The following is a 27,174-nucleotide window of genomic DNA, read 5'->3' as shown; positions in this document are numbered from 1 at the left end:
TCACGGAGGACACTCAGGAGGCACTCAAAGTAGGAAAGCCTGCGGCTTGACACAGAGGACCTAGATCTGGGTCTCTGAGTTGGCTCATGGGCTAAACGATGATGCATAGGATGTTGCCAGGGCTTAGTTGGCCATGAAGGCTCCCCAGTTTTCACATAAAGCTAATGGGCTTAGGGACATTTGGCTTGATTCTTTTTGTTTGTTTTGTTTCGGGACAGGGTTTCTCTGTGTTGCCTTGGCTGTCCTCGAACTCACTTTGTAAACTAGCCTACCCTTGAATTCCGCCTGCCTCCACCTCTGCCTCCCGGAGTTCTGGGATTACAGGCGTGCGCCACCAAACCCAACATGGCTTGATTCTTAAATGCCCCTAGCTCCACATAGGACACACATGCTGGAGAGACTACCTGCAAGCTGACCAGAAAACTCCATGGATGAAGCTTTCACATACCAAGGTGGGCTTTGGGGTGATGCAGCTGCCTTTGAGACACACATGGCTTTGTAAGCAACCTCTCATTCGGGTTCTCAGTAAGTAACCCCACTAAAATCATTGGTTATATGTGAAGTGGAGAAAGTAGGGAAATGATGATGAACTGTGGAATCTGTAGAGGTTGGGGTGCAACTGATGGAAGTAAGATCCTGGCGCAGCAGAAGGGCTGGGTCCTGCTTCCTGCCTGTCCCCTGTGCTTCCAGTCTGTCTCCATGTGGTGACATGCCACTCCACTCTCCCACTGCCATAGACAGCGGCGAGCCCTTAAACCATGGGACCAGATGTATTTTTCCTCCCATTAAACCGTTCTGTCAGGCATTCCGCCACAGTGACATGAAAGTAAGCAACACAGCTCTCGGGTGCAAAGACTAAACCCAGAGTTTTTTTTTTTTATAATAGCCAGCAATCAATCACCTCGCCTGCCTCGCCTGATGGCTAGAGGTGATGTCAAGCACGTTTCTATAGGAAATGGAAGAAATGAAACTTCAGATGTTTTTCCCACTTTCAGACAGGGTTTCTCTGTGTAGCCCTGACTGTACTGGATTTGCTTTGGAGACAAGGCTGGCCTCGAACTCACAGAGATCCACATGCCTCTGCCTCCCCAAGTGATGGGGTTAAAGGCGTGCACCACTGTGCCTGGCTTTAGATGTAATTTTTTTTCCAAGTTATTGTGTCACAAAGTCATTGGGCAAATGGCCTATGCTTAGATTTTAAAGTGGGTGAGGCCATGACAAAAAGCCACTTTTACAGTGACGTAAACTTAGCCAGGTGCAGTGGTTTACACCTGCAATCCCAGTGCTCGGGAGGCAGAGGCAGGTGGATCTCTGTGAGTTCGAGGCCAGCCTGGTCTACAAGGTGAGTCCAGGACAGCCAAGGCTACACAGAGAAACCCTGTCCCGAAACAACACAACACAAAACAAACACAAAAACCCACAGTGCAGTAAACTTAAAAGGATCCCTGACCAGGGGTGTGTGTGGCGGGGAGGGGCGGTATGTGTCAAATGCTGGATAGTGTCTGCAAGCTCCACACTGTGAGAGATAACTGGTGTTTTTCTCTGTGCTCAGTAGTTGCCACCAACAGAGTCAGTGAAATTGGAAGGAAAGAATATGCCTTCAGGGCTCAGGCCAGCCACTTGTTCCTTTATTTACTAAAAAATAAAAAAGAAAGAAAGAAAGAAAGAAAGAAAGAAAGAAAGAAAGAAAGAAAAAGAAAGAAAAAAAGAAAGAAAAGAAAAAGAAAAGGGCTCAGCATTTACACCTTGTGCTTCGGAGTCAGTCGAACGGACCCGGGATACAGCTATGATCATTCACATATGTCACCGTACATATGAAGCAGACATTTTTATTGATTTATCTTTTCTTATGAGGGACACAGGAAAGACCCCAGAGAGCTGAGCCGAAGCCCCAGCAACATGACAGTGGTAGAAAGTACAAAGCCAATGAGAGGCGAGGGGCATCTTCAAGATTGAGACTGGGGGAGGGGAAGTAGGGCTGGAGGGCCGGAAGTGGCTGACATAAGTAAGCCGGATGATGGTCCCAGCGCCATCTTGCTGAGCCGCAACTTCTTATCTCAAAAATGGGAGTAGTAACAGTAGCCCTGGGCGACCTGCTCTAGCAGGAGGTGAAGAGAGACTGAGAGCTTTCCTCAGCAGTGCTTTCTTGAACTGTAATGTCCCGCCCCTTCCCGCCCAGCCCCCTCGCCTTGTAAGGAATGTTAACCAATGCAATCTGATTGCTTCAAATCCATTTCTAGAATTTGTTTCTTTTCCCACTGGTACAGCTTCTCCCTCTCCCTCCTCCGACCGCAGGACAGCAGGAAGAGAGATTGAAGCAACAGGCTGGGGTGAGAGTTGAACAGTTGTAGCTTTTTAAATTTTATTTTAATTTTTAAAATTTTAAAAAATTTTATGGCTAGACTTCCTGGGCCCATAACGTTAATTTTGACGTAGAACTGGAGGAGAGGCCGGCACAGTGGCGCATGCCTTTAATTCCTGCACTCTGGGAGGCAGAGGCAGATTGATCATTGTGAGTTCAAGGGCAGTCTGGTCTACAAATGGAGTCCAGGACAGCCAAGGCTATACAGAGAAACCCTGTCTCGAAACAAAACAAACTGGAAGAAAGTGGCCAAGGCCCTCAGAATCATGGAAATATGAGCACATCCAAGGGGTGGAGTTTTCTGAGGCCCCCTTTACCCAAAGAGAGGGAGGCTGTAGCCATATTTTTGTCAGGCAGGGGTTTCACAGACATCGATGTGGCCTGTTTTAACAGAGACAAGCCTGCCCACTTTATCCCAAGCAGAGACTTGGGTGTTTGAGGAAGGTTCTTCTGTTTTTGTTTTAAAGTAGCTCACAGTGTAGCCGGCTCCCTTATGGTTTCTCAGACATGTTCAGCTTTGGTTCACTTTCCTGAGGCCTCCATCTCACTTCTTCTTCTTGTCCCTGCGTCTCCTCAAGCACTCCCACCCTCACAGTTCCCTGGTTCATTTTCATATCACTTGTTATTTCGTCCTCTCTCTGTACTCGTCCCCCCACTCCCGCCCAGCCTCTTTCTTCTCCTGTGGGCTCCTTTCTAGTTTCCTGGCCTCTGTACATAATCACCCCTATGTAAACACACATATATAAAACGTAGAAGCCAGCGTCTACATCTGAGAGAGAACATACGTTCTTGAGTCTACATTAGCCCACTCAATATTTTCCAGTTCCATCCGTTTCCTGAACATTTTTTATTTCAATTTTCCACCTTTTTAACAACAAAGACTTTTTTTAATTTTGTAAGCTTATTTTAAGGAATGATGTGTGTGTGTGTGTGTGTGTGTGTGTGTGTGTGTGTGTGTGTGTGTGTGTGTGTGTGTGTGTGTGTGTGTATTGGCATATGAGGGCAGAGCCTGTGGAGGCCAAAAGAGGACACTCGATCCTGTAACTAGAGTTACAGGAGGTGGTGGGCCACCTGATTTGGGTGCTGAGACTACTGAAACCAGGTTCACTACAAGAGCAGCGTGTACTTAGATATTTACTTATTTTTATGTGCATTAGTGTTTTGCCTGCATATATGTCTGTTTGAGGATTGCCAGGTGCCCTAGAACTGAAGTTACAGACAATTTTGAGCTGCTATGTGGGTGCAGGGAATTGCAGCAGGGTCCTCTGGGTCGTCTGGGTTGTCTACCAGTGTGTCTACCCTCTGAGCCAGCTCCCCAGCCCCACAGGACACACTCTTAACTTCAGGCCATCCTGCCAGTGTCTTCATTTTTCTTTATGGCTGAATGTAATTCCATTATGTGTATATGCCACATTTTTATTATCCACTGAGTAGGCAATGGGTAGACGTGTCAGCTGAGTCTGCCCACTGTGACCAGAATCGTGGATTTAGAGGAATCTCTGTGCTAGGATATATATTCTCTGCATTTATATCCAGGAGTGGGATAGCTGGATCATATAGTAATTCTATTTTTAGCCTTAAAAAAAATCTTCCACACTGAATTCCAGAGCAGCTACACCAATTTCCGTTCCTACCGAGACAATGAATGAGGATTCCTCTTTCTCCATATCACTCACCAGCATTTCCCGTCATATGTTTTCCTTACGATAGCCATCGAAGGATTTTGTACATTCTAGAAATTTAGTTATGGCTGCCATGTCTTGTAATCCCAATTACTCAGGGTGTTGAGGCAGGAGGATCATAGTTCAAGGCCTGTCTGGGGGAAATACTAAAGGCCTCTGTCTCAAAAAATCAAGGACACAAATAAGACTGAGAATATGTTGAGCTTTGTGTGAGGCACCGAGTTCAATCCCTTATCACACATGAGAGAGGAGGAGAGTGTGTATTAGTTATTTTTCTGTTACTGTTAGAAAACACATGACCAAGGCAGTTTATAGAAGAAAGATTTCACTTATGGTTCCAAAGGGTTAAAAGTCTCTAATGGCAGAGACAGAATGGTAGCAGTCCACAGGCACAGTCTGTTCCAAGGGCGGGAAGCTGGGAGTTCACACCTTTAATTGAAAACTTGAAGCAGAGAGGTAAACTGGAAGCAGGGCAAGACTAAATACCCTCAGAGCTGGTCCTTAGTGATGCATTTCTGCCAGCAAGGCTGCATCACCTAAGCCTCTCCGAACAGTACCGTCGTCACTTGGGAACCATGTGTTCAAATACCTCAGTGTGAGGAGGACATTTCTTATGCACAGCGTCACAGATGGATTTAGCTGTAGTCCTATTATGCATCTATGATATGGAAAGCATAAACAGATAATTCCAAATTTCAGTAATTCCTGGTTTATTAAATATTTGTCTCATGTGAAATAAGTGCACTTTGGCTAAGGGCTATTTATTCTCCTATTCTCTCCTTCCTTCTACCTGCCTTCCTTTCTCTCCTTTGTCATCCTCCTTAATCATGATTATGTAATTGTATGGAGATCTCCGTGCCCCTCTGGCAACATGGACGTGCAATAATTATTCGTTAAATTTGAAGTTAGCATGAAAAATAAGAACAGCGCTGTTTCCTCTTATCGTGCGAGGCTCTCTTGCTTTTCCATGCCCTGGTTTTCCCCCTCTGCAACATAAAGATGGGAGAGAGACTTTATCTTCCAAGTCCCTTTCCCCACCAATATGCCTGTGGCCCTGTGATATTTTGTTTCTTGTTTTTCTGTATATTTTTGCAAATGATAAGAAGCCGGGGCCAGTTCCATTTTGTTAGGCTTTTCATTCAACATTCGTCTGGCCAGGAAGGCCACGTCTTGTAGCCCAGGCTGCTATTGAAATCGTTGTCAGGCCAGACAAACTTTGGTTAAAATTATATTCTGTTGCTTCATCACGTCATGTTGCTATTTTTAATGCATGCTCTGCCCGGTCTAAGCTACTCATGGCTGAGGGTTCCTCAAGACCCTTCGGAGTTGTATTGAAGAACCAAGAGCTCCAGAGGGGCAATATGGAGGGGGCGTCCCTCTCAAGGCACTCATGATGGCAGGAAGAAGAACAATGTCCCTTCCCCAGGAGAAACACGGAACTCCCGCGGCCTTGAGGATGGAGGGAGCAAGTGAGGAAAGCCAACTTGGGTGTTTACTTAGATGGCAGACTCTTCATTCTTTGTACATACTTATCATGAGGCTTAACTACCCATGATTCTGATAGAAATTGCTCTTTCTCTTCACTTTCTTCAGCTCCGTTTCTTTTCTGATGTCTGATAGCATGCATAGGAGGTGACAAGGGAACAAAAAGAGCAGCATTTAATTAGACTCAATGAGCAGGTTCTCTGTTTATTTATTATTTAAATTTTTATTTATTTATTCACTTTACATACAGATTGTAGCCTTGTCCCTCCTCCCTTCCTGGTCACACCTTCCCTCCTTCTCTCCCCCCTTCCTCAGAGAAAGGAATCCTCCCCCCCCCCATACCAACCCAGCCTTGTTCGTCAAGTATCATTAGGACTGAGCACATCTTCTTCCCTTATGGCCTGTCTAGGCAGCCCCACCAGGCAGAAGTGATCAAAGAGCAGGCAACAGAGTCCATGTCAGAGACAGTCTCTGCTCCCCTTACTGGGGGACCCATATGAAGCCTGAGCTGCTACATCTGAGTAGGGGGCCTAGGTCCAGTCCATACATGGTCCTTGGTTGGTGCTTCAGTCTCTGCAAACCCCTCTGCGCCCTGGTTAGTTGGCACTGTTGGTCTTCTTACGGAGGTCTTACCACGTCCTGGTCCTTCTATCCCCTTCATCCCGACTTGTCCACAAGACTCCCTATGCTTCACCCAATGTTTGCTTTTGAGTCTCAGCATGTGTTTTGATCCACTGCTGTGGGGGGGGGGGCTCTCAGTGATGCTAGGGTCCCATCTGCAAGTACAGCGCAGTCTCTCTATTTATAGCAACTCGTAAGTGATGCTGGAAAAGTATAGGTAGCTGACCTTGCCCTGTGTGGCTGCTCTCGCCCAGTCAATGACCTCTGGGACTTTGAGGGATGATGTCTGTTCATCCACATATATTAATTAAAACAGCAACATGGTTAGGCATGGTGGTGCGTGCCTGTAATCTCAGCAGTCAGGAGGCCAGGGCAGGAGGGGAGTGAGTTCCAGGCCAGCCTCGTCTACATAGTTCTATGCCATTCTCACTACATAGTGGGTTCAAGGTCAGCCAGAGCAGCATAGTGAAACTGTCTTAAAAAAAAAAAAAAAAAAAAAAAGGAAAGAGAGAGAGAGAGAGAGAGAGAGAGAGAGAGAATAGGACCTAAGATGGCCCAGGAGCCATTAAATACAATTGTCTGCAAAGGCGATGGAGATAGACAGTCCTACTAGGACACAGAGGGGAAAAACATCTTCCAAGAATCCGTTGAGGACATTTCTCTCGCTTTTGCAATTCAGAGACAGACATGCCATTGTATCACAATTCTGTAAGTTATTTACCACTCAGTAACATTCTCAATATAAATAGGCTCACCGAAGGTCAATGATTCATAGAATTCTGATCTGGCTGACAAGAAAGAAGTGTAGACAATGAAGATCTTATTCACTGACCCATGCATTCAAAACCACCAGGTCAGAGCTAGCTCACCATCAGAGTGATTTCTGCTAGAAACCTGCTGTCTTTGTAGGATGAAAAAAAAAAAAAAAAAAAAGAATAAAAGGTAGAAACAAGTAAGGAGCAATGACTAACCCATGGTTTTGAAAATTAAGAGAGAAAAAAAATGCTTTTAACTATTTTATATAGACTCTGTCTCTGTGTGGTATGCTTGTGTGTGTGGTGCTGGATCAAACACAGACTGTGGTGCATGGCAGGTAACTCACAATGTGGGACTTGCTATAACAATGCTTACAGCAAGCTGGATTCATCGGTGTCACACGGGACCTTCTATAAGAGTGTGGTAGGGTGTCAAGGAAGGAAAGTTGTAGGGGCAAAAGGTGGGGACGGCCTGGAGAGTGTGTCAGAACAAGGAAGGATGGGGTTGGCTCTGGTTTGGTGTACACTTGAAGACTAAAAGAAGAGAGAGAGAAATGCCAGAGGATCTGTGTTTTGTAAAGATCCTGTGGAAGGGGCTGGAGAGATGGCTCAGCAGTTAAGAGCATGTGTTCTTGCAGTCTAAGACCAGGGTGCAGTTCCCAGCATCCACGTGACAGCTCACCTTTATCTGGAATCCCACTTCCAAGGGATCTGATGCCCTCTTGTGACCTCTGCAGGCACCAGCCAAGAAAGTAATGCAGGGCTGGAGTGATGGCTCAGAGGGTAGGAGCACTGACTGCTCCTCCAGAGATCCAGAATTCAATTCCCAGCAACCACATGGTGGCTCATAGCCATCTGTAATGTGATCTGATGCCCTCTTCTGGCCTGCATTTGTACATGCAGGCAGAACACTGAATACATAATAAATAAATAAATAAATCTTATTTTTATTTTTAAGGAGAAAAAGAATGTAGTGCAAATACATGCAGGAAACACACACACACACACACACACACACACACACACACACACACACACACACACACTTGAAAGTTTCAACAGCAGAAGCTGCTACTACTAATCGTATTTAACATGTCATTCTTTATATTAAATGCTGGTCATCCAGTCTTATCTCACATAATTCCTAAAGGAGCCTACGACGATGTAATTATTATTATCCCACTTCACATGGGAAAGTACGGCAAAGCCTGGATGTCCTTTGCAGGTCTCACAAGATAATGTGAGTTTTTAGTGATGACAACTCAGGTAAGAAAATCAGAAGGGCCTGACCGTCTCACAGACTGGGACAGAGAGATGGGGACAACAGTCCGCCTTTGTTTCTAGGGGTCCACAGAATTCCTTAAGTCTTTGAATCACAAGCCAGCGATCCCGTCCAGAGGGCTATGACTTGGACTACACCAATCTTGTGCTGAAAGCCCTAGTTCCAGCGGGGACATGGGTGGGGGCGAGGGGCAAGTCCTCTGGCTGAGGATCCCTGTCCACCCACATCCTGTCATTCCGGTCTGGCTAACCGTGAGCGCTCAGATTCTATTAGCCGAAGGGACACTCCCTTTCCCATCTTCAGTGAACCCTGGGGCAATTCATTGTCCCCCCCCCCCGCGTCCCCGCCGCCCCCCCCCCAGCCGCCATCCGCATTTGGATCCCTATCTATACGCTAGAGCAGGTTTGTTCTCATTAATCTGGAGAGCTCACATTTATGTTAAGTTGAATGAATTGTTATCCAGGAAAACTAATTACCTAGGGCAAAGGTAAGGACACTTGAGTGGTTAATTGGGAGTGTCTATAGGAGGCGGCATGGGCGCCCGGATTTGATTCGCTAATTTTAATATTCTTGGCAATCTACGTGAAAAAGAAGACAGAAGATACATTTTATGCTTTTACACCATCTCAAGGTACTTAAGTTCTTGGGATGAAGATCGGAAGAGCGCCCACAGAGACCTTCTCGCCCGGGACACCGCCCTAAGATCAGAGTAGGAGGACTCCTTTCTCCTTGGATGCGCTTGGCAAGCCCTGCCCCTAAAGAGGGTGGGTGGTGGGTGGGTGGAGGTGGAGAAAGAAAGCGTCCACACCACGCGCGTCAGCCAGAGTGCCGACTGGCAAGTGATCCGGGAGCGCGAACCTCTACCATTTATTTTTTTCTTCCCACCCGGTGCGCTGTCCCTTTAAATAGGAACGCTGCCGCTGGCTCCGTAACACCGAAGCCGGCAGCTTGTTGATTTCGGCGCTGGTGAATTTCACATTGTTTCCACTTCACTTTCCTTGCCCTGGGGGAGGCTCGGGTCGGTTCCTGGACACCGCCGCAGCTACCGGCTAGGCTCCGGGAAGGGCCAGGGGCCCTTTGCGGCGCAGCGGGCGGGGGGGGGGGGCGCGGAGGACGGGGTGCGGGGGCCACACGCGCACCTCGCCGCAGTCGGGCTCCTCCCGCGAAGGAGCGCGGCCGCCCGGAGCGCAGCGCGGCGCGGGGCCCGCCCAGAAGCCAGCCCGCCCACGGGCCGGGCTGCCCAGCCGCGCCGGGAGGCCGGGGCGGGGTGGGGGGCGGGGGTGGGTGCCGCGGCCGCCGCGGAGCCGCCGCTCGGCGCGTTTTGCATGAAGATGGCGGCTCCCACCGCCAGCAAGGCAGCCTCCCTGGGCTGCAACAACAAGCCTGCCTTCCCGGAGCTGGATTTCAGGTCTGGAGCTCGCGTGGAGGAACTGAACAAACTCATCCAGGAATTCACCAGGCACGACCAGCGAGAATACGACGACCAGAGAGCATTGGAGATCCACACAGCTAAGGATTTCATCTTTTCCATGCTGGGTAAGGCGAGGAGGAGGGGGGGGCATGTGCGAGTGTGCGTGTGTTCAAGGGTGTGATGGAGCGGGCGGGAGCTCTGGTCCCCTCTCCTGCGCTTGCCCCGGGGTGTCACCCCTGGCTCCACGAGGTCCCTTTTCCTCTCCACCGCCAGCCCAGCCGCCCCCTCCGCGCCTGCTTGCGCTCGGCGTCGGGCGCCCCCTCTCCTTCCCGATCGCCCGCTCTTTTGTTGGTTCCTCGGCCGCGGGGCTGGAGGGCAGGTGAGGCGGCTGTGGGAGACGCCTCCTGGCTCCGGGAGCCCCTGAAGCGGCTCGGACCGGGTGACATCAGGTCCCCTGCAAGCCCGGGCGGCCTTGGCAGCGAGCGGAGGCCGACCTGCGCCGGAGCGACAAGTTGCTTCTGTCGTGGTTGCGGCGCGGCGCTGTCACGCCGAGCCCTGGGTGGCCAAACTTGTTGGGTGTTCCAGAGTAACCCGCGGAAGTAGTCCGGGCGCCCGGAGTTGCCGCAACTTTGATTTGCAAATCGACTTCCCTTTGAAAGGGTCGGAAGCATTTCCGGTGCTTCTTCGGCTTGTTGCTGAGCTCGGAATTCCTAAATCCTTGCTCTAAAATGACCAGGCGCAGAGCTCTGGCCGCGGAGGAGCACTGTCCCCCTCGTCTTTGTGTGTTGTCCTAGTGCTGGCCAGGAGATGTCCAAGTTTCCCACTCTGAGCAACCCGGGGTTAGAAAAATTTCCCCACCGCATCTCTTCTGTTCCTCACCTACCGGCCGGGAAAGGTAAAGAAAAATAATGGGTTCTGAGGATCCAACCCCATTCCTGGCGTCCTGCGGTGAGATTATTGCTTCTGAGTTGTAGAACGAGCATCCGCTGCTGGGGAGCCTCGAGTGTAGCGCTGTCATGCAGCAGTGGTGGCCCCGTGGTTACATTCAGCAGGACTGGACTGGAGAAGCCGTGCTCTGTAACCGTTTCCACAGTCATTCCCCCCCCTCCCCCAGGATAATGGTAAATGTGATTGGCAAAGGCCCCTTGACTCAGGATAGAATCTTTGCATTCTCTTGGCGACCTAAGGAGATTGCAGCTGTCCCACTGTTGATTCTCCCTCGGGGATATTTTCTCCCACCTCTTAGCTGAAGTCGAAGTAATAGAGATTGAATGTGATCCACCCCGTACTATGAAAATTAGGCAAGTTGGATGAGCCGTGTTAAACAGGAGACTTATGGTTTCCTTTAGCTGTTTATCCCACAAGTGTATTCTGGGTATTTCAGGTGGTGAATGTGGTTGGAAAGACCTTTATTGGGATGTTTGACTGTCCAAACTGTTTAATTGAATTATTATTTTAATTCACTATGTGGCGGGAGGGCACTCGGAATGGAGGTTAAAAGCCCTTACAGAAACCCCACATCTCAAAAAACCAAACCAGTGATTGTCAGGGCTGGGGTGGGACGCACGGAAAGCTTAAGATAGTTATTTAAGTTGCTTACTGTGGCCTGACTCTTTGGCACAGCTAACCACCGCCTGCCATTATGCCAGTAGAGCCCCTCTTCTGTCTGTCTCTAGAGGTAGTGAGGCTAGTCATGGACCAGAAGGTGGGAGGTGATGGGAAGGGTAAGTTTAAATGCCTGGCTCGGTGGGAACTTCTGCTATGTGCCTGTTCCTTCAGTCTGTTACAGTGAATTAGTCAGGTCTAAAGCCATATACAAAGGGTAAGTTATTCCAAGGCACTTAATTTATGTGTGTGTTTAATGTCACTAGTGGCACTGGGCTGACAGGTAAACAAGATTTGCTTCTCTTCCTTTTCAGTCCCTTGACCTTGGAAAGGATGCTTTCTCCTCCCCTCCCCTGGGACTTTGGCATGTCTACCTATAGGAGAAGGAATTCAGGAGTGTCGTCTAAGCCTTTGCCCCTCTGTGTACTACCAGGCAGATGGCGAAATGAGCTTGCCTGTGTGTGTGGTGCTGCATTCATTTTCCGAATCCCTTGGCTTCCTTTAATGAGGTGCTGGCTGTTCTAGACAAGCAAAGGTTTGGGGACAGCAAGGGTCCCCCATGTGGATTTACTTTTTCTAAAGCAGATTTTCGCTTGGTTTAAGAAACAAAAAATCTCTTTTTGCAATACTTTATTTTACTTGCCTTGGTCTAGAGTCTTTCATGAATATGCAGATGAGGTGTAGGTGTCTTGAGGAGACCCCCCAAGCTTGTTCAGACATCACTTGGTGGTGTCAGGCCCTCAGTTTGGGGATGTTGTTGGGGGCTGGTTCCCTTGCCTTTGTTCTGTCTCTGTCTGAACTGCACCTGAGGATTGTCAGCAGCTTAAAAAAAAAAAAAAAAAAAAAAACACCTTATCCTCTCAGGCAGGATGAAATGGCAAAGGCGTTTTTTCAATCCTCTTTAATGGAAATGTGGGTAATGCTTCCACTGTGCTCAGGCAGTGAGGGACCAGGGATGCAGGCCAGGCAAGCCCCTGTCTGTGTTACAAGGTTGTTAGCTTAGACTGAGTCCCTTGGAGCCTGTCACCTTTACATTTTATCCTGTGTGGAGAGGATTTTCTGCAGATGAGGGAAAGAAGTAGACTGAGTGATCAGTGACCTTTCAGCACTTGGACACCCACTGTCCTGTCAAAACAGGGATCTGCACAGGCTAATCCCACTGGGGGCTCATGGGAGACTCTGGGATCTAGTCTTTGTGCCCAGATCCCCCTTCGTTCCTTTGGGGGTCGGGTAGGTGTTAGCTGGGATCAGGAATCATGTCTGTTTCTCTACACCTTGTTCTTTTAGGAGAATGATCACTGTTATTATCTCGCTAATATATGAGAAACCAGACTGTGTTGAGAGTCTGGCAGTGCATAATAAACACCATTTATCAAAATTCAGAGAAATTGCCAGAGTTCATTAATGTTTTAACAATGTTTGATATTTGCATACTGTCTCTCCTGGATGGACCGTTTGTGAGCTTCATTCCCTCCTGAGGTTTGACGGAGACTAGTGGTGCTTCCGGGGACCATGCGTGGCCGAGAGGGCGTCCAGGGGATGGAGGAGATGGAGAAGGCAGTGCAAGATGTGTAGTCGGTCACAACAGGCAAGGGTTTGGTGCCACGGCTGGTCACGCGAGTAGCTGTCATTGGCTGCTCTTCTGGGCCATATGCTCACTCACGGGGCTGGCTTTTTTGAACAGGGGCTGCGTTCCCATTTCACAGGTGAAGATGCTGAAAATGGTTTGGATGAGGCAACAGAGATGAGTGGTTAGTGAGCTGCGGGGACTCTGAAGACTTCCTTGTTCCTCTCCTAAGTGAGTCCTTTAAGAATAGAAGCCTGTAATTCAGGGAAGGGAAATCTTTCTTTGGAGATGTCACTTGTTTCAGTTATTTTTGCTTCTGGTTTGGGCTGAAAGTCTTCACCGGACGCAGTCAGCCTCTACAGTGATTGCCGAGGCACTCTGAGTCAAGTATTTTAACTCTGTGGCAAGATCACCTATTTGAATTCTTAATTGGGGAAAGAGGACAGTGATTGTCATAAAAGCTGTAGTCCCAGCCCCACTCTGCTCCTTGCTGGCTGTGTGGTATTAGTTTCTTGGTTTTTGTTTGTTTGTTTTGTTTATTTTTTTTTCTTTTCATCTTTTATACCTGGATAACAGTAATGCATCCTTTCAGCATGGTATCTGCACAGTAAGATTTGCTTTTTTTATTATTTGTTTGAGGAAACACGCTGTACTAGAGAGCACAGCGAACTTCATCTGGAGTTACTCCTGCAGCTTCACTTCAGAGAGAACCGTGGAGTACAGTTCGCAGTAGCCTCGAGGATATTGGCTCTGGCCAGAAGGGACCGCAGTTAATTCCAACACTCTGGCTTGTATTCGTTAACCTTGTAGTGTGTGCCTGCTATGGAGCTAGCTCCATGTGCTTCCGTGTGTCAGCCTCTACAATCTGACCACCTTGAGGGTGTGCCTCACCCACCTGTTTTGAAGATGAAGCAGATGATGCCATCTTAAAGAGGGAACGTGGAGGTGCAGAGGTCAGGTTCTTAAACCAGGATCACACAGAGCTTCCGGTTTTGACCGGCCGTGGTTTGCTTTTGCTGGTACGTTAGACCTAGGTGTTTTCGATGCAAAAGCTTGCACTTCCACCCTTCCATCACTTCTTGCTCAGAAAACTGGAAGGACCCACGTCCTGGAGAGCGCTTTGCCTGTGAGAGCAGGGGTAATTTCCCTTTGCCCTTTGGTTGCTGTCTGTTCCTTTCTGCAACCCCTCCCACTCCCCCCCCCCATAAGTTCTGTTTGCTTCAGCAGGAATCTGAGAATAAAATAGGAAGTGGAGACTTTGAGAAATTCACATGGGTCTATTTTGAACCCCCTACCCCAACCCTTCTGTGGTGCTCTTGCCTGTACACTCATTCTGAGAACAGGTTGCTGGCTGTCCCCAACCAGCCCAATAAACACCATCTGGACCCTTAAAGGTACTTCTGAGTGAGGAGTGTTCCTGGCCCTTCAAAGTACTTCGGATTGCTCATGGACCCACCATCACACCTCCTGAGTAGGCCATTTGGAAGCGGTGACTTTCTGATACATGAATGGCAGTTCACCCAGCAGTGTTTATTGCAAATGCTGCCACCCTCTCCCCCCCACAACCCTCACCCCCCCATAGCTTCCTTAGAGTTGTGTTCACTATTGTGCTGTCCCTTATAAATTCTAAGATCATTCCTGCTCTTTGCCCTGTCTCTGAAAACATTATACATTTGGGGAAGTAGGGCCCCTCTAAACATTTACTTTTTTTAATGCTAATTCCAGTTGGTTCTCAGCAGTGTGCCTTTCACCCTCCCAGGAAGAGTTTTGGAGCTGCTGTGGGTCCTGGGTCTCGAGGTACTAGTGCCATCACTGGCCAGTGGCCTGCTCCTGATTAGGCTAAGCCTGTTTTGTGTCCTCTCAGCCTCTTAGAGTTCCTCTTGTCAAACTTAGAACTTGCCATTGAGTGCTAAGTCCTTTCTGTTCTCCTGGGGAGCTTTAGGACAATTCAGACTTTCTGGTCCCATGTTAGGTCTATTGATTCAGGATCCCCAGAGATCACCAAACTGGTTGTTCAGCACTTCTGCCTGTCTGCTTTAAAGCCCGAGGCTGTGCGCTCACTGTCTACTGGAGCTGTTCCCAAGTATCTTTGGAGATTATGTCCATGCTGCAGAGCCCAGTGAGTGGAAAAACCTCAGAAATCTGCCCCAAAGTTCACTATCAGCAAGTAGGCAGCAAAGCTGAAATCTAACTAAGGTTAGGCCAGTGCGCACAGCCTTTCATCTCAGCAAGGACTGTAATTCTTCACTCACTTAGGCTTGGAGACCCAGAATCTCCATCACGACTTCTAGAGTCTTGCTGGGTGATTCCTGGTAAGTCATTTTGGGAAACTGAGTCTCAGCTTCTGGCTGTGTAAGAGCATGCCAGGTGGAGTTAGTAACTATCCTTCCTGTGTTTGATCGCGTCAGGATCCGAATCTGAACTCTCTCATTTAACCCAGAATGGCATTGTGGAGTTCTGTTTTGTGGTCTGTGGTGTCTTGGGGACCTTGACTCCTACGCTCCCCCATCGGACTTCTTTCTACCCATTTTCCAGGACTAGAAACACAAACGAAGTCGAAGCATTCTGCATGCTAATCACTAATAATATTTCCGTGCACATCTTACCAGACATCTGTGTTTACACTGTGCTTACACCTGTAGGTACTCATACACACATACAGTTTTGTATCGCAGAGATCCAGCAGGACTTACATACTGTTTTTACAAGTTCATCAATATGGGGTCGTCTACCACATGTGGAAAGGAGCTTGTCATGACCTGTCCCGTCTTTTACTCTTATTCTTTTTTGTTTGTTTGTTTTTTGTTTTTTGTTGCTGTCCTGGACTCTCTTTGTAGACCAGGCTGGCCTCGATCACAGCAATCCATCTGCCTTTGCTTCCCGAGTGCTGGGATTAAAGGCGTGTGCCACCACACTCAGACAGACTTGTAGCTTTTATTTAGAGGGTTAGCCAAGGGTCCCATGATCCATCTCAGATTTACTTAAAAATATGTATTTTCATGCTGACTTGCCTTGAAAATCTGTGTAAGTTATTATCTTCATTTAAGTGCACTGTTCTTGCCAGGCGTGAAGGGGCACACCAGTGATCCCAGAACTTGGGAGGTGGGAGAATCATGAGTTCAGGACCAGCCTGGGTGACATACAGCACGTTCAAACTAGCCTGGTGTAAAAAGTAAGACCCTATCTCAAAAACCCTTCTAAGCAACTGATAACTGTTCTTCACAGGAGTTCATAGAGTAGACTGGACTGTAAAAAGGATCTATCCCACGAAAGCAGTTAAGGGTCCCAGTTGGGTGTGTTTTTTCTGTGCTTCGTCTCTCCTAGCTCAAAGGCCACTTTACCCATGTGACTCTCCTGTATCCCTGGGGAGAAAGAATGTTGCCCTTCCCCTGTGTTTTCTTAGTGCCTTGTCCCCTTAGCATGTTCTTTTCCCATGTTGTCGATGATGTAGGTTTCTAGCACTCAGTAAAAATGTGTACACAGTAGGCGCTTAATTAAATGTAAAACAACTCCAGTTACCCTTCATAATTTTAAGCTTCTTTATGAGCTCTTCTGATTGGACAAATGGTTCAGTGGTTATGGGAACTTGGATTTCCTACAAAAGTCATGGCCTTGATTCCCAGTACCAGCTTTGCAGTCCACCACTGACTGTAACTCTGGTACCAAGGATCCAGCACCCACTTCTGGTCTCAGGCACGACACACACACACACACACACACACACACACACACACACACACACACACGTAAAACACATACATGTAAAAAGATAAAATTTTCAAAAAAGGAAATGAACTCTCTTCTGGAATTGTCTCATGATTTTCTAATCTGCTAAGCCGCGGAATCTTAGTCTATCTTTTGTGGTAGAAGAATATAGGTGACTTTTTCTGTGTAAGACATTTCTGCCTTCCTTAGGACATTCCCCAAGGCAGCACAAGAAATGCCCCGTGTGACTGCTGGGGACAGTTTGCCAAGAGCAGCAAACAGTGTCCTGTAAACTCACGGGCATGTGTCCTTTGTTAAGGCTCTTGCTTTTTCTTCTCTGGGCATCTTATAATGCTCCTAGGCCCCCGCTGTCCGTGCTGGGGCTTTGCACTGGTCATCTTTCCCAGTAAGGTGTTCAGTAGCTTTCTCATTCATCCTCCAAATGGTTGGATGCTTCCTCTGGAACTTAAATTACAGCAATTCTTTGTTTTAAATGGAGTATTTACAGTCAATGATAATTTATCTTTGCACAGTAAACAAAGTGTTTTATAGACTGTAGCCCCCATTCTTGTAGTGTATAATGGGCTTAGGCTAGGCCTTTGTGAGAGATTGTATAGGCAGTCTTAACCCCCATTTATGCATGGAGGCTCTAGGAGGTCATGGGATTTGATTCAGGGTTGTGGCCCGAGTTGTGGAGCAAGACTCAACCAGCTAGGAATGTCTCATGATACAGGATACAGCAAATAACGTAGGCAGGGTTTTTTAACCCCCAGACATCTTCCACAGGTTTCTGGGATAATTTCTGTCTTCTCAGATGAGGCCAGCACTCCAAGTATCATTAACCTGAGGGCTATTTGTTTACCTCCTGAGTTGAGGATATATTGTAGACGGGTTAGCCGAGAGTGAGTGATATGTCAGTTTAAACTGGTGGCCACACATTTTCCTGATGGCTTGGTCCCACCCAGCTTGTTCCTAAGGTCTGGGGCATGGTTTGCAATGAGCTTTGGGTAAGGACTTGTCAGCTGAGCAATTACTTAAGGACGGTTCGTAACTCTGCCATTCCATGGGGGCCTGTCTCCAGGGAAGGGCTGGCTGTTTCTTGTAGTCCTTGGTGCCTCTCGCTGAATTCCCTCTGTACAAGATGAGAGAGCTAGAGACAGAGCCTCTGGAAACAAACAGGTGTGAGGAACTGTTAGCTCAATTTGTTTCTTTTTTGAAAAAATATTTTCCCCCCCTGCTGCAGAAGACTTGATGACTATTTCTAAGTTAAACGAAGCCCAGGGTGGGAGTCGCTCTAGATCGTATTTATGTTTTTGTGTCTTCTAACTAGGGTTTGAATGTCTGCCATGTACACACAGTGAATGGTGCTAGGCGTTCATTCATTAACTCACGGTTGGTGTGCCAACCACGGGCTGCTGCGATAGCCACTCTCACGCAGTTGCTGTCGAATGCACACAACAAAGGTGCCTCCAAGGCTTCTGTTCCCTGGAGGGTGGATACTGTGATTAAACCTGCAAATAAATAAGAGATGTGTGCGTGAGGAAAGCAAGTAGCGTAGGCGGCCACAGTGCGGGGGTAACTGGCTGGGCGGAGTTGGAGTTGAAGAGACAGAGAAGGCTTCCTTGAAACAGATTCACGTAAAGGTGCAAGAAGGGACCAGCTGCTCGGGGCCCAGGTAGAGGCTGGTAGACAGAACAGCAAGTTGCAAGCATCTTTTGGGGCTACTTAAATTTATAGAAAAGCTTGCTTTGTTTTCTGTAAGTGGAGACTTTCCAGGTGGGACCACCCTTGGGCAAAGGTCTTGTTCCTGATGTTTAGGGAGTGGGATGGCGAGGAGGGGCACACAGAAAGTTAGATTACAAAGCCTTTATTAGTCATTCTTGTTGCTGTTGTTATTATTTTGGAGGTGGGAACTTGCTGGGTAGCCCAGTCTGCCTGTGAGTCTGTGGCATCAGTGACCCTAGTGGTGAGCTTACAGACCTGTACTACCACTGCCAGATAGCAGATGCTGGAGAGGCTCTTTGCAGTCCCACTGGTCTCTGATTTCACTTCTGATAACCCTAGGGCTAGGAAAAAAAAGAAAAAAAGAAAAAAAAGAAAAAAAGAAAAAAGTCCTGGCTGACAGTAAGCCTTTTGTTTTTGTCTAGTCCTCCTGAGTTTACAAAATACCTTCACTGTAGGTTATCCTCTGCCAGACTTCCCTTAACCCTGTGAAGCAGGAAGAAAGGATGACGTAGAGAGTGGTACCACCTTGCTGAAGGTCACAGACAGCGGCTGTGGGGGAGAGGAGCATCAGACTCTGGTCCTTTGAAGAAGAACATCTAGTTGCCTGGTCTTACATTGCCAGCTCTGTCCGAGCCTGTCTTGGAGCGTGGAAGGAAGCAGGCTTCTGGATCCCAGTGAAGGGCAGAGGTTGGAGGCAGCGTGAAGCCCAAAGCCTACGGGTCTCCATGCGCCCGTGCCTAGATTTTCCTGCGACTTTTAGGCACATCTCTAGGCGGCTTCAAGAACACCCTTATGGCAGGCGGCTGCAGCTGTTCCTAATAGCAGCTGCGTGTGCAGTTTGTGTTGTGATTAATAAAGGAAACGCAACAGTTTGTTCTCACAACTGTGCCCTTGGTGTGCACAGCCTGCTTCCATGCAGGCTGCTTCTGATGGGGAGCAACACAGCCCTCGTGTGGCATAAGGTGCAGGAGGGGCCTCACATCCTTGTGAGAGGCAGGGCCCGTCTGGAGGGCTGGTGCAACCCTTTAATGCAGTTCCTCACGTTGTGGTGGCCGCCGGCCGTTATTTCATTGCTGCTTCAAAACTGCAGTTTCGCTACTCTTGTGCATCGTCGTGAGGCAAATATACAGCACATCTGATATTTGACCCCAGTAGGGGTGGGGACCCACAGGTTGAGAACCCATGCTCTCAAGCAGAGCTGGTGCCCTGAAGGCCCTGGACAGATTGGATGGTGAGGGGACAATGCTGTGGGTGGCTCACAGATGGTACCCCAGACCTCATTATCAGTCAAGGAGTGTTTGTGTGTGATGTAAGGCAGCTTTGAAAGAAGCCCACCCTTTCCCAGCATTGGACTGCTTGCCTGGTTTCAGAGCTCCAGTGTGTATGAGTGCTCTGCTTTTCGCATGGATCTCTGACTTCGCTTGCAGGCCGTGATGTGGTAGGTATGGAACGGAGTCATGAATGTGCAGCTGTCTACATCTGGGTAGGCAGCTGCTGCCTCAGGGACCACACTTTTCGAGCCACCATTTCAAGACCTAGGCTTGATAGCACTGGGATGTTTGGGAGAAATAGACAGCTTTTTAAAGTATTGAGAACAAAGTAAAACGTTAAAGAAACACAGTGGGGTTTGAAACTGTAAGTCAGACAAAAGGGGAGCTTTAGCTGACTCCCTTTGGTCTGAATTCAGTTAGGGAGTCCTTCGGCTGTCTGCTCTAGAGACCAAGGCCCAGAGGAGGGCCATAGTTCTTCAGAGCATCTGGTTACCCTGGGGCAGAATCATGACCTCATGTTTCGTGTGTGTGCGCGCATGTGTGTGTGTTCGTGTGTTTATCTGCCCTAGCTCGCTGTCCTGCTACTTTTTATTTTTATATTGAAAATCTAGCTGTGTACCATTGGAAATAATAACTCCACTAAGTAATGTTTGCTGTGTCCCAGGCACAACTCTTAAGTGTTTTACACTTGGCCTTCATTAACTTAGTCAATATTAATCACGCTCTGGTAAAGGTAGTAGTAGCCGTATTTGCTGATGAGAACTCAGAAACAAAAGCAGTAACAGTAACGGCAGACATCAGTGAGCTACTTGATGGATTTGGGATATGAACCTAAGAAGTCTAGTTTCAGGCAGAAAACAAGTACATTGTGCTAGTTGTTGGTTTTATTGTCAGCTCAAGCCAGGGTCCTCTGGGAAGAAGGACCCTTGACTGAGAAAATGTCTCCATTAGATTGGCCTGTGGACCTATTAATCCATGAGGCTTATTAATGTACGAGGGCACAGCCCTGGGTAGGTGGTACCACCCTGGGTAGGTGGTTCTGGGCTGTGTGACAATGCAGGCTGAGTGAGGCTCAAGGAACCGTCAGTCTGCAGCATTCTTTCACTGTCTCCCCTTCAGTCTCTGCCTTAGCTCCCCTCAGTGATGCACTGTGACTTCTAAGCTGAAAGAAATCCCTTCCTGTCCAAGTTGCATTCGGTCGTGGCTTTTATCATACTAAGACATAGTTTACACTTTCTTTCTTCTCCTTATTTATTTCTCCAGGTGTGTATGGGTGCTTTTGCCTCCATGTATGTCTGCGTATCATGCCTAATGCCTGGTGCTGGCAGAGACCAGAAGAAGGCACCAGATCCTGGGACTGAAGTTACAGACAGTTGTGAGCTGCCACGTGGGTGCCGGGAATTGAACCCTGAGTCCTGCAGAGGACCTTTCAGCCCCGCTATACTGCTTTTCTTAACATTTTTACAAAAATACAACTAAAGAAATCTTTTTCCAGGCTGGAGAGATGGCTCTCAGAAGTTAAGAGTACTGGCTGCTCTTCCAGAAGTCCTGAGTTCAGTTCCCAGCAACCACATGGTGGCTCACAACCATCTGTAATGAGTTCTGGTGCCCTCTTCTGGCATGCAGGCATATATGCAAGCAGAACACTGTATACATAATAAATAAATTAATTAAAAAAATAAGAGGTGGATATCACTTTAAAAAAAAAAAAAAAGAAATCTTTCCCCTGAAAAGTGGAAGCCACTAGAAGAATCATACTATTAAATATTCTATAGAAACTTGAGGATTCGGTGGCTGGATTCCCTCCCTCCTCCAGTTTACAGTCGTGGATACTGAGGGTCACAAAGGAGGGACTCCGTTACCTTCACCTGCACCTTCACTTTTGGGTAGAGGAGAGACCAGCAGAATGTTGGGCAATAGATGATACTGAGCAAGGTGTTGGCCCCCAGGGAAGACTGCCTGGCTTTGAAGTCATTTTATGAGGGATCTGCTTCAAGGTAGGGGACATTTCTCTGCAACAAAGCCTCCATGAAGTTTGAAGCTCTCCTAATAGCTGTTCCAGGAAGGATGCTTAAAAGGGAACCTTCTGGGCAGTGTGTATTTTGGGCTCTCGTGTCTGCTTTGGTCTTTGTGATGGTTCCCTGTTTCTCGCTCTTTGGTTTCTTTCCTCTGAAGTGTGTCCTTTTAACACCTGAGCTGTGCTCATAAGCCATGGGTATTTCGGTCTTCCAGCAATCCAAATCTAGGATAAGGGAGGCCGGCTGGTCCCCTCTGCAGCTGGAAGACTGGGAGCTCCATAGGCTGGTCTGCACCTTGGGGAGAAGGCTTGGTGGCCTGGGGGCTCAGAGCCCTGAGGATTCAGGACTGTAACAGGACGGGAAGAATCCTGAAGCAGTGACTTGAGGGTGGCGGTCCCGAGATCAGTTTATCTGCCACATCACTGTATTGATGGAGATGCTTAACTCCAACGTGGATAGCGGCTTAGTCAAGGCCAGACTAGGATGACGATGATGATGGTGGTGGTGGTGGTGATGGTGGTGGTGGTGGTGGTGGTGATGGTGATGGTGGTGATGATGGTGGTGATGATGATGATGGTGGTGGTGGTGGTGATGATGATGGTGGTGGTGATGATGGTGGTGGTGGTGACGGTAGTGGTGGTGATGGTGGTGGTGATGATGATGGTGGTGGTGGTGGTGATGATGGTGGTGGTGGTGGTGATGGTGGTGGTGGTGATGATGGTGGTGGTGATGATGATGGTGGTGGTGGTGGTGGTGATGATGGTGGTGGTGGTGACGGTAGTGGTGGTGATGGTGGTGGTGATGATGATGGTGGTGGTGGTGGTGATGGTGATGGTGGTGGTGGTGGTGATGATGGTGGTGGTGATGATGGTGGTGATGATGATGATGGTGGTGGTGGTGGTGATGATGATGGTGGTGGTGGTGGTGATTGATGATGGTGGTAGTGGTGGTGCTGCTGACGGTGGTGGTGGTGTTGGTGTTGGTGGTGTTGGTGGTGGTGATGGTAGTGGTGGTGATGGTAGTGGTGATGGTGATGATGGTGGTGGTGGTGGTGATGATGGTGGTGGTAGTGGTGGTGGTAGTGGTGATGATGATGATAACAAAGAAGAATAAATCAAGGAAAACTTTCCCTATTGTTTTAGACACCTTAAAACCAACGATCCATTTGATCCTGGCTGTTGACCACCCCTACTTTGCAGCTGAGCCAATCACTGTTTTGAAGTCATGTGTTCAGGGCCAGCACTAGAGACTAGTCAAGCGGGCAGTGTGGCTTCTTCATTTCTCCTTTAACCAGGCTCTGTGTGGTAGACGAGGGACAACCTGGGCTATTGACAAACGTTCGGGGGCAAGTAGAAGTGAGGAATAGTAGGCAACGTGGCCAACAGAGCAGTTTTGCTGTTCTAGAAGCTGGGGCTGGCATGGTCCTGTCCCTTGATGTTTCTTGGCAGCCCTCAGGACCGGCGGTTCTCTGATGCTATGGTTTTGTGTATTGAATAGTCTTTTGTATGAGATCTCGTCTTGTTCCCAGTTTCCTTCTTTTTGAAAGTAAGAAGGTGGGCCCCAGCTAATTGATTGATTTAAGCCCTACAAAAGTCAACTGGGCCCCTGGCGCTGAATAAAACAGGGCAGCTTCCTGATGCTCTGTTCCCCACCCCAGTGGGGTTCGCTTCAGATTTAGAACATTTAATGAGGGCATAGTTAATGCAGTCTATCCTGGGGTGATGGGGAGCAGATGATTTTCCCAGTGAAAGGCTGATGTCAGTGTGCTTCTAAAAAGTTTATTTTGCCATCAAGATTCATTAGCTGAACTCGGTTTTATGCGAACGGAAGGATCTGCCTCCTTACTGTTGTGACCCTTTTTGAAGATTGGCGAGTGCTTTGTTAAAGTGCACAGCCTGCCCGGGTCTCCCTATGTTCTACACGGTCCCCGTGTTTGTCCACGGACTTGTTGCAAATTGCTGAACATGTTGGCATATTCCCCCTCCATCCCCCGGGGCCAGGCTGTGGTGGCTGGTGTTGATGGACAGCCTGGCAGAATCTGGAGTGACATGAGAGATGGGCCTCTCTGGCCATGGCTGTGTGAGATGATCTCAGTTACATTAACTGAGGTGGGAAAACCCATCCACTGTGGGTGGTACCATTTCCTGGTCCGGTCCCGCGCAGTGTTAAGTGTGGTGACCTCCCCACCCCCCAAGATCCCGCTTCTGTGACTTTGCCACCGTGATGGCTAACCTGAACTGTCAGCAGTTTCTCCTGTAGGTTCCTGAAGCGTATTTTACCATGGCAACAGGAAAAGAAACCAAGGCACAGACAGACCTTGGGGCGAGTCTGCTTTTTTTGAGGTCTTGACATTGATGATGTCAGAGTGTTGGAATTAGAGTCCGCAGAGAAACCTCGTTCTGACCTCCCCCCACCTTACCCCACCCAGGCTAACAACAAAAATGTAAGTGGCCTCGAACAGCACATCCTTCTGAACAAAGTAGATGCTTATTTGAAAACTTTGTTAAACTTCTGTAGGCATTTGGTTTCTGTGTAATTTTGTTTTGCGGGGGGGAGTGGGTCTAGGTAGCCCAGACTGGCTCACATTCCTGAACCTTCTCTCCTCTTGCCTCCTCCTTGCCAGTGTTGGGATTACAGGTGTGTACCCCTCACATGGCTGGCACAGGTGAGGAGGACTATATGAGATACTGGCTTGCCTTGTCCTTAAAGGTGGAAACCCAGTACTGATCATGGTGGGGCAGCTAGTGCTGCCTCATGTGATTCCTCCCCACCCCCACCTCCGCCCCCAATCAGCTTCACAAGGTCTACATTCCAGCCTCACATGTCCTCTACCCCCTCCCCCCATGCTCCTGCACTCCGGCCTCAGGTGCCCCCTGAGCCTCACATACTCCTCTCCCCCAGCCTCAGATGCCCTCCCCTCCCACTCCAGCCTCCCTCCCCCACCCCCATACCCTTGCACTCTGACCTCAGCAAATGAGCTTTTATTGAGAGCTGTAGCTGGTACTACAGCTTCACAGGCAGGTCCTATCTGGCCTGATCACTTATGAAATTGCAATTAGTTGTGACTGACATATGATATTTGCCACTACCTTAACACCTCAACAACGGCTCTTCATGTACATGCTTTTGTTTTTCCTGTCTATGTCTGGAACACAGTTCAGGGACGATTTGAGGTAGGTGGTGGAGGGGAGTGGCTCAACAAATCTTGCTGGTATTACTGACGGTTTTGTTTTTGTTCTTGAGCTTGGGCAGTGAGATGGTCAGTGTCAATGACCATCTTTAGCCCTATACAGGTTCCCACAGTGGCCAAGATACCTAATGTGAGACATTTCCCCAGATATCCAAGGTTCGTGTTTAGATTATTGGCTGCTGAGATTTTTACTTGGGGACTAAACAACTGCGGTGTTGCCAATTTTTACAAATGGGAACAGGCCTGGCCTGGCCAATTTGGTTTCTAGCTGTGGTTTAGGCAAACTTTGTGGTTTCTGTTGTAAGTTTTGTTGCCTGGGGTAAACAGTGCCATTGTATCCATGCTTCTGTGTCTGGCAAGGAGGAACAAAGTTGTCACGGAGGAGGAATTGTACTGGAAAGGTGCGCCATGATACAGTGACAAGGGAGAGTGTGGCCTTGGGGTCAGGCAGACTAGAGTCCCAAGGGACACGGGACAAACTGGCCTGAGGGTTAGCTTCTTCCTCAGTACAGCAGGGGCATGAGAGTGTGCTGCATCGTCACTGCATAGCCTGCTGTAGATCCTAAAGACTTTGAAGGGAAAAGTCAAGTTCATAGGCTTGAATTAAAGACTTGACAGTGTCCAGGACAACCAAGGCTACACAGAGAAACCCTGTCTTAAGAAGAAGGAGAAGGAGAAGAAGAAGAAGGAGGAGGAAGAGGAGGAGGAGAAGAAAAGGCTGACAGTGCTTTTGTGGATGTTACTGGAGGCACACAGGGTATGAGCTGCTCTACATGCAAACCCTTTTCTTCAAACCCCATATTCCCTTCTCACAAGCCGAGACCCATGTGGCAGCCTGAGTGCAAAGCAGCCAGCCAATGAGGTGTGCTTGGGGTTCCTGCAGGTCTCTGTGAGAACGTTTTGTCGGCGCATTGTTGAGTACGAAGGATAAAAATTTCCTTGTGTCTTCTTCACCTTTTTTTTTTTTTTTTTTTTAATAAAAGAAAGAAAAGCTAGGTGATTTCCCAGAAGACATAGAGAAATTTCTTTTTCTTATAATAGTTTCCCAGACATTTCACAGTATAGGATTGGCCAAATGAGCCACTTATTCTGGGCATTCTATAAACCCTCTCCGCGGGGCCTACAGGATGGAGAAGTGCCTCCCCACCTCACTAAATGAACTATGTGGATTAAAACTCCCTTGCCAAGGCTGGGGAGACGCTGAACACAAGAATGAGCACCCGAGTTTGAATTCACGGAACTTACATAAGAAACCAGCTCAGTGTCCCAGGCCTGCATATCCCAGCACCCAGGCAGAGGTCCTCCAAACCTTGGAACTTGCTGGCCAACCAACTTAGCCAAATTTGTGAGCTCCAGGTTCAAGGAGAGACCCTACCTCAAGAACCACGGTGGAGAATGGTTGAAGACGAAACCAAAGGTTGACCTCTAGCCTTCATGCCCAGACATATGCCCTAATATCCACACTGTGTGTGTGTGTGAACACTCACACACACATACAACACATGTGCACACCACCCCCAACAGCTTGCCTCGCTGGATCAGAGGAATTAACAGTGGCTGATATTTTAAATCTGATGCTGATGCTAATACTTTTGCTAGCAAAGAAGACAGAGAGATAACTGAGGAGTGATCTGCCTTATGTGTGATTGGGGTGCATTTGGGTGGGCGTTGGAGCTCCCACCCAGGCTTCCTGTGAAGCTCAGGTTTGCCCTGATCCTCTTGAGGAAGCCAAGGAAGAGCTCCGTGGAGTCGGGTTTTCTCCTTCGACCCTTTTATGTGTTACAGGGATCAAACTGAGACTGCGTGGCTTGAACGGCAAGGTTGTTGCCTGCCTTGAACGGCAAGTGCCTTTCATGGCCGAGCCATTTCTCCAGCCCCTTAAAGAGGATATTTCATGTCTATCTTTCATGTATTGTTATTCTTAATCCTTGTGTCTGGAAAAGCCGGATGCCAGTCTTCCTGTGAATCAGTGGCTCTTGTGTGAACTGGGTGACCTCCTGTTTGGTATGTGTATTAGTTCCTTTTCTGTTGCTGTGATAAAAACATCCTGGCAAAAACTATTTAAGGGCGGGTGGATTGTTTTAGCCTGACCGTTCTAGAGGGATAGAAATCTCTGCAGAGAAGTCATGAAGCCAACAGGGCAGGCATGGTAGCAGGAGGAGGATGCTGGCTGATCACATAGCGTTTGTCCTCCCGAAGCAGAGAAAGAACAGCGAAAGGGAGCAGCCTGCAACACTTCGAAGCCCACCCTCAGTGATGGACAGACTCCGGCAAGACTCCACCCCCCAAAGGTTCTTCTACAACCTTCCCAAACAGTGCCACCCAGTGGGGACCCGGTGGGGACCCGGTGGGGACCAAGCGTTCAGGCACGAGGAGTCACAACAAAATGCATGTTTCTGTCGTCCAAATAGGAGGGGGCAGATTAAGTGTGCGGTGTCTGGAGGCAAGGGGTCCAAGTGGACCTTCAGCCTCTGTTTCAGAAACAGTAGTAGAAG

General features: G+C 48.3%; 1 protein-coding gene across 1 annotated transcript in view; it reads left to right on the top strand.

The window, feature by feature from the left end:
* The first annotated feature begins 9,466 nt into the window (after positions 1 to 9,466).
* The window catches only part of Mb21d2 (Mab-21 domain containing 2), a 102,940-nt gene continuing 85,232 nt past the window's right edge, over positions 9,467 to 27,174 (top strand). The window contains exon 1 of the mRNA XM_051150806.1: positions 9,467 to 9,723. Within this exon, the coding sequence (XP_051006763.1) occupies positions 9,513 to 9,723 (211 nt within the window). The 5' untranslated portion in view covers positions 9,467 to 9,512. The remainder of the gene's footprint in view (positions 9,724 to 27,174) is intronic.

The sequence above is a fragment of the Acomys russatus genome, chromosome 8 (genome assembly GCF_903995435.1).
Source record: "Acomys russatus chromosome 8, mAcoRus1.1, whole genome shotgun sequence".
In the NCBI taxonomy this organism is placed as follows: domain Eukaryota; kingdom Metazoa; phylum Chordata; class Mammalia; order Rodentia; family Muridae; genus Acomys; species Acomys russatus.
Note: the sequence above shows the minus strand (reverse complement) of the source record. Positions and strands in the feature narration are given on the sequence as shown.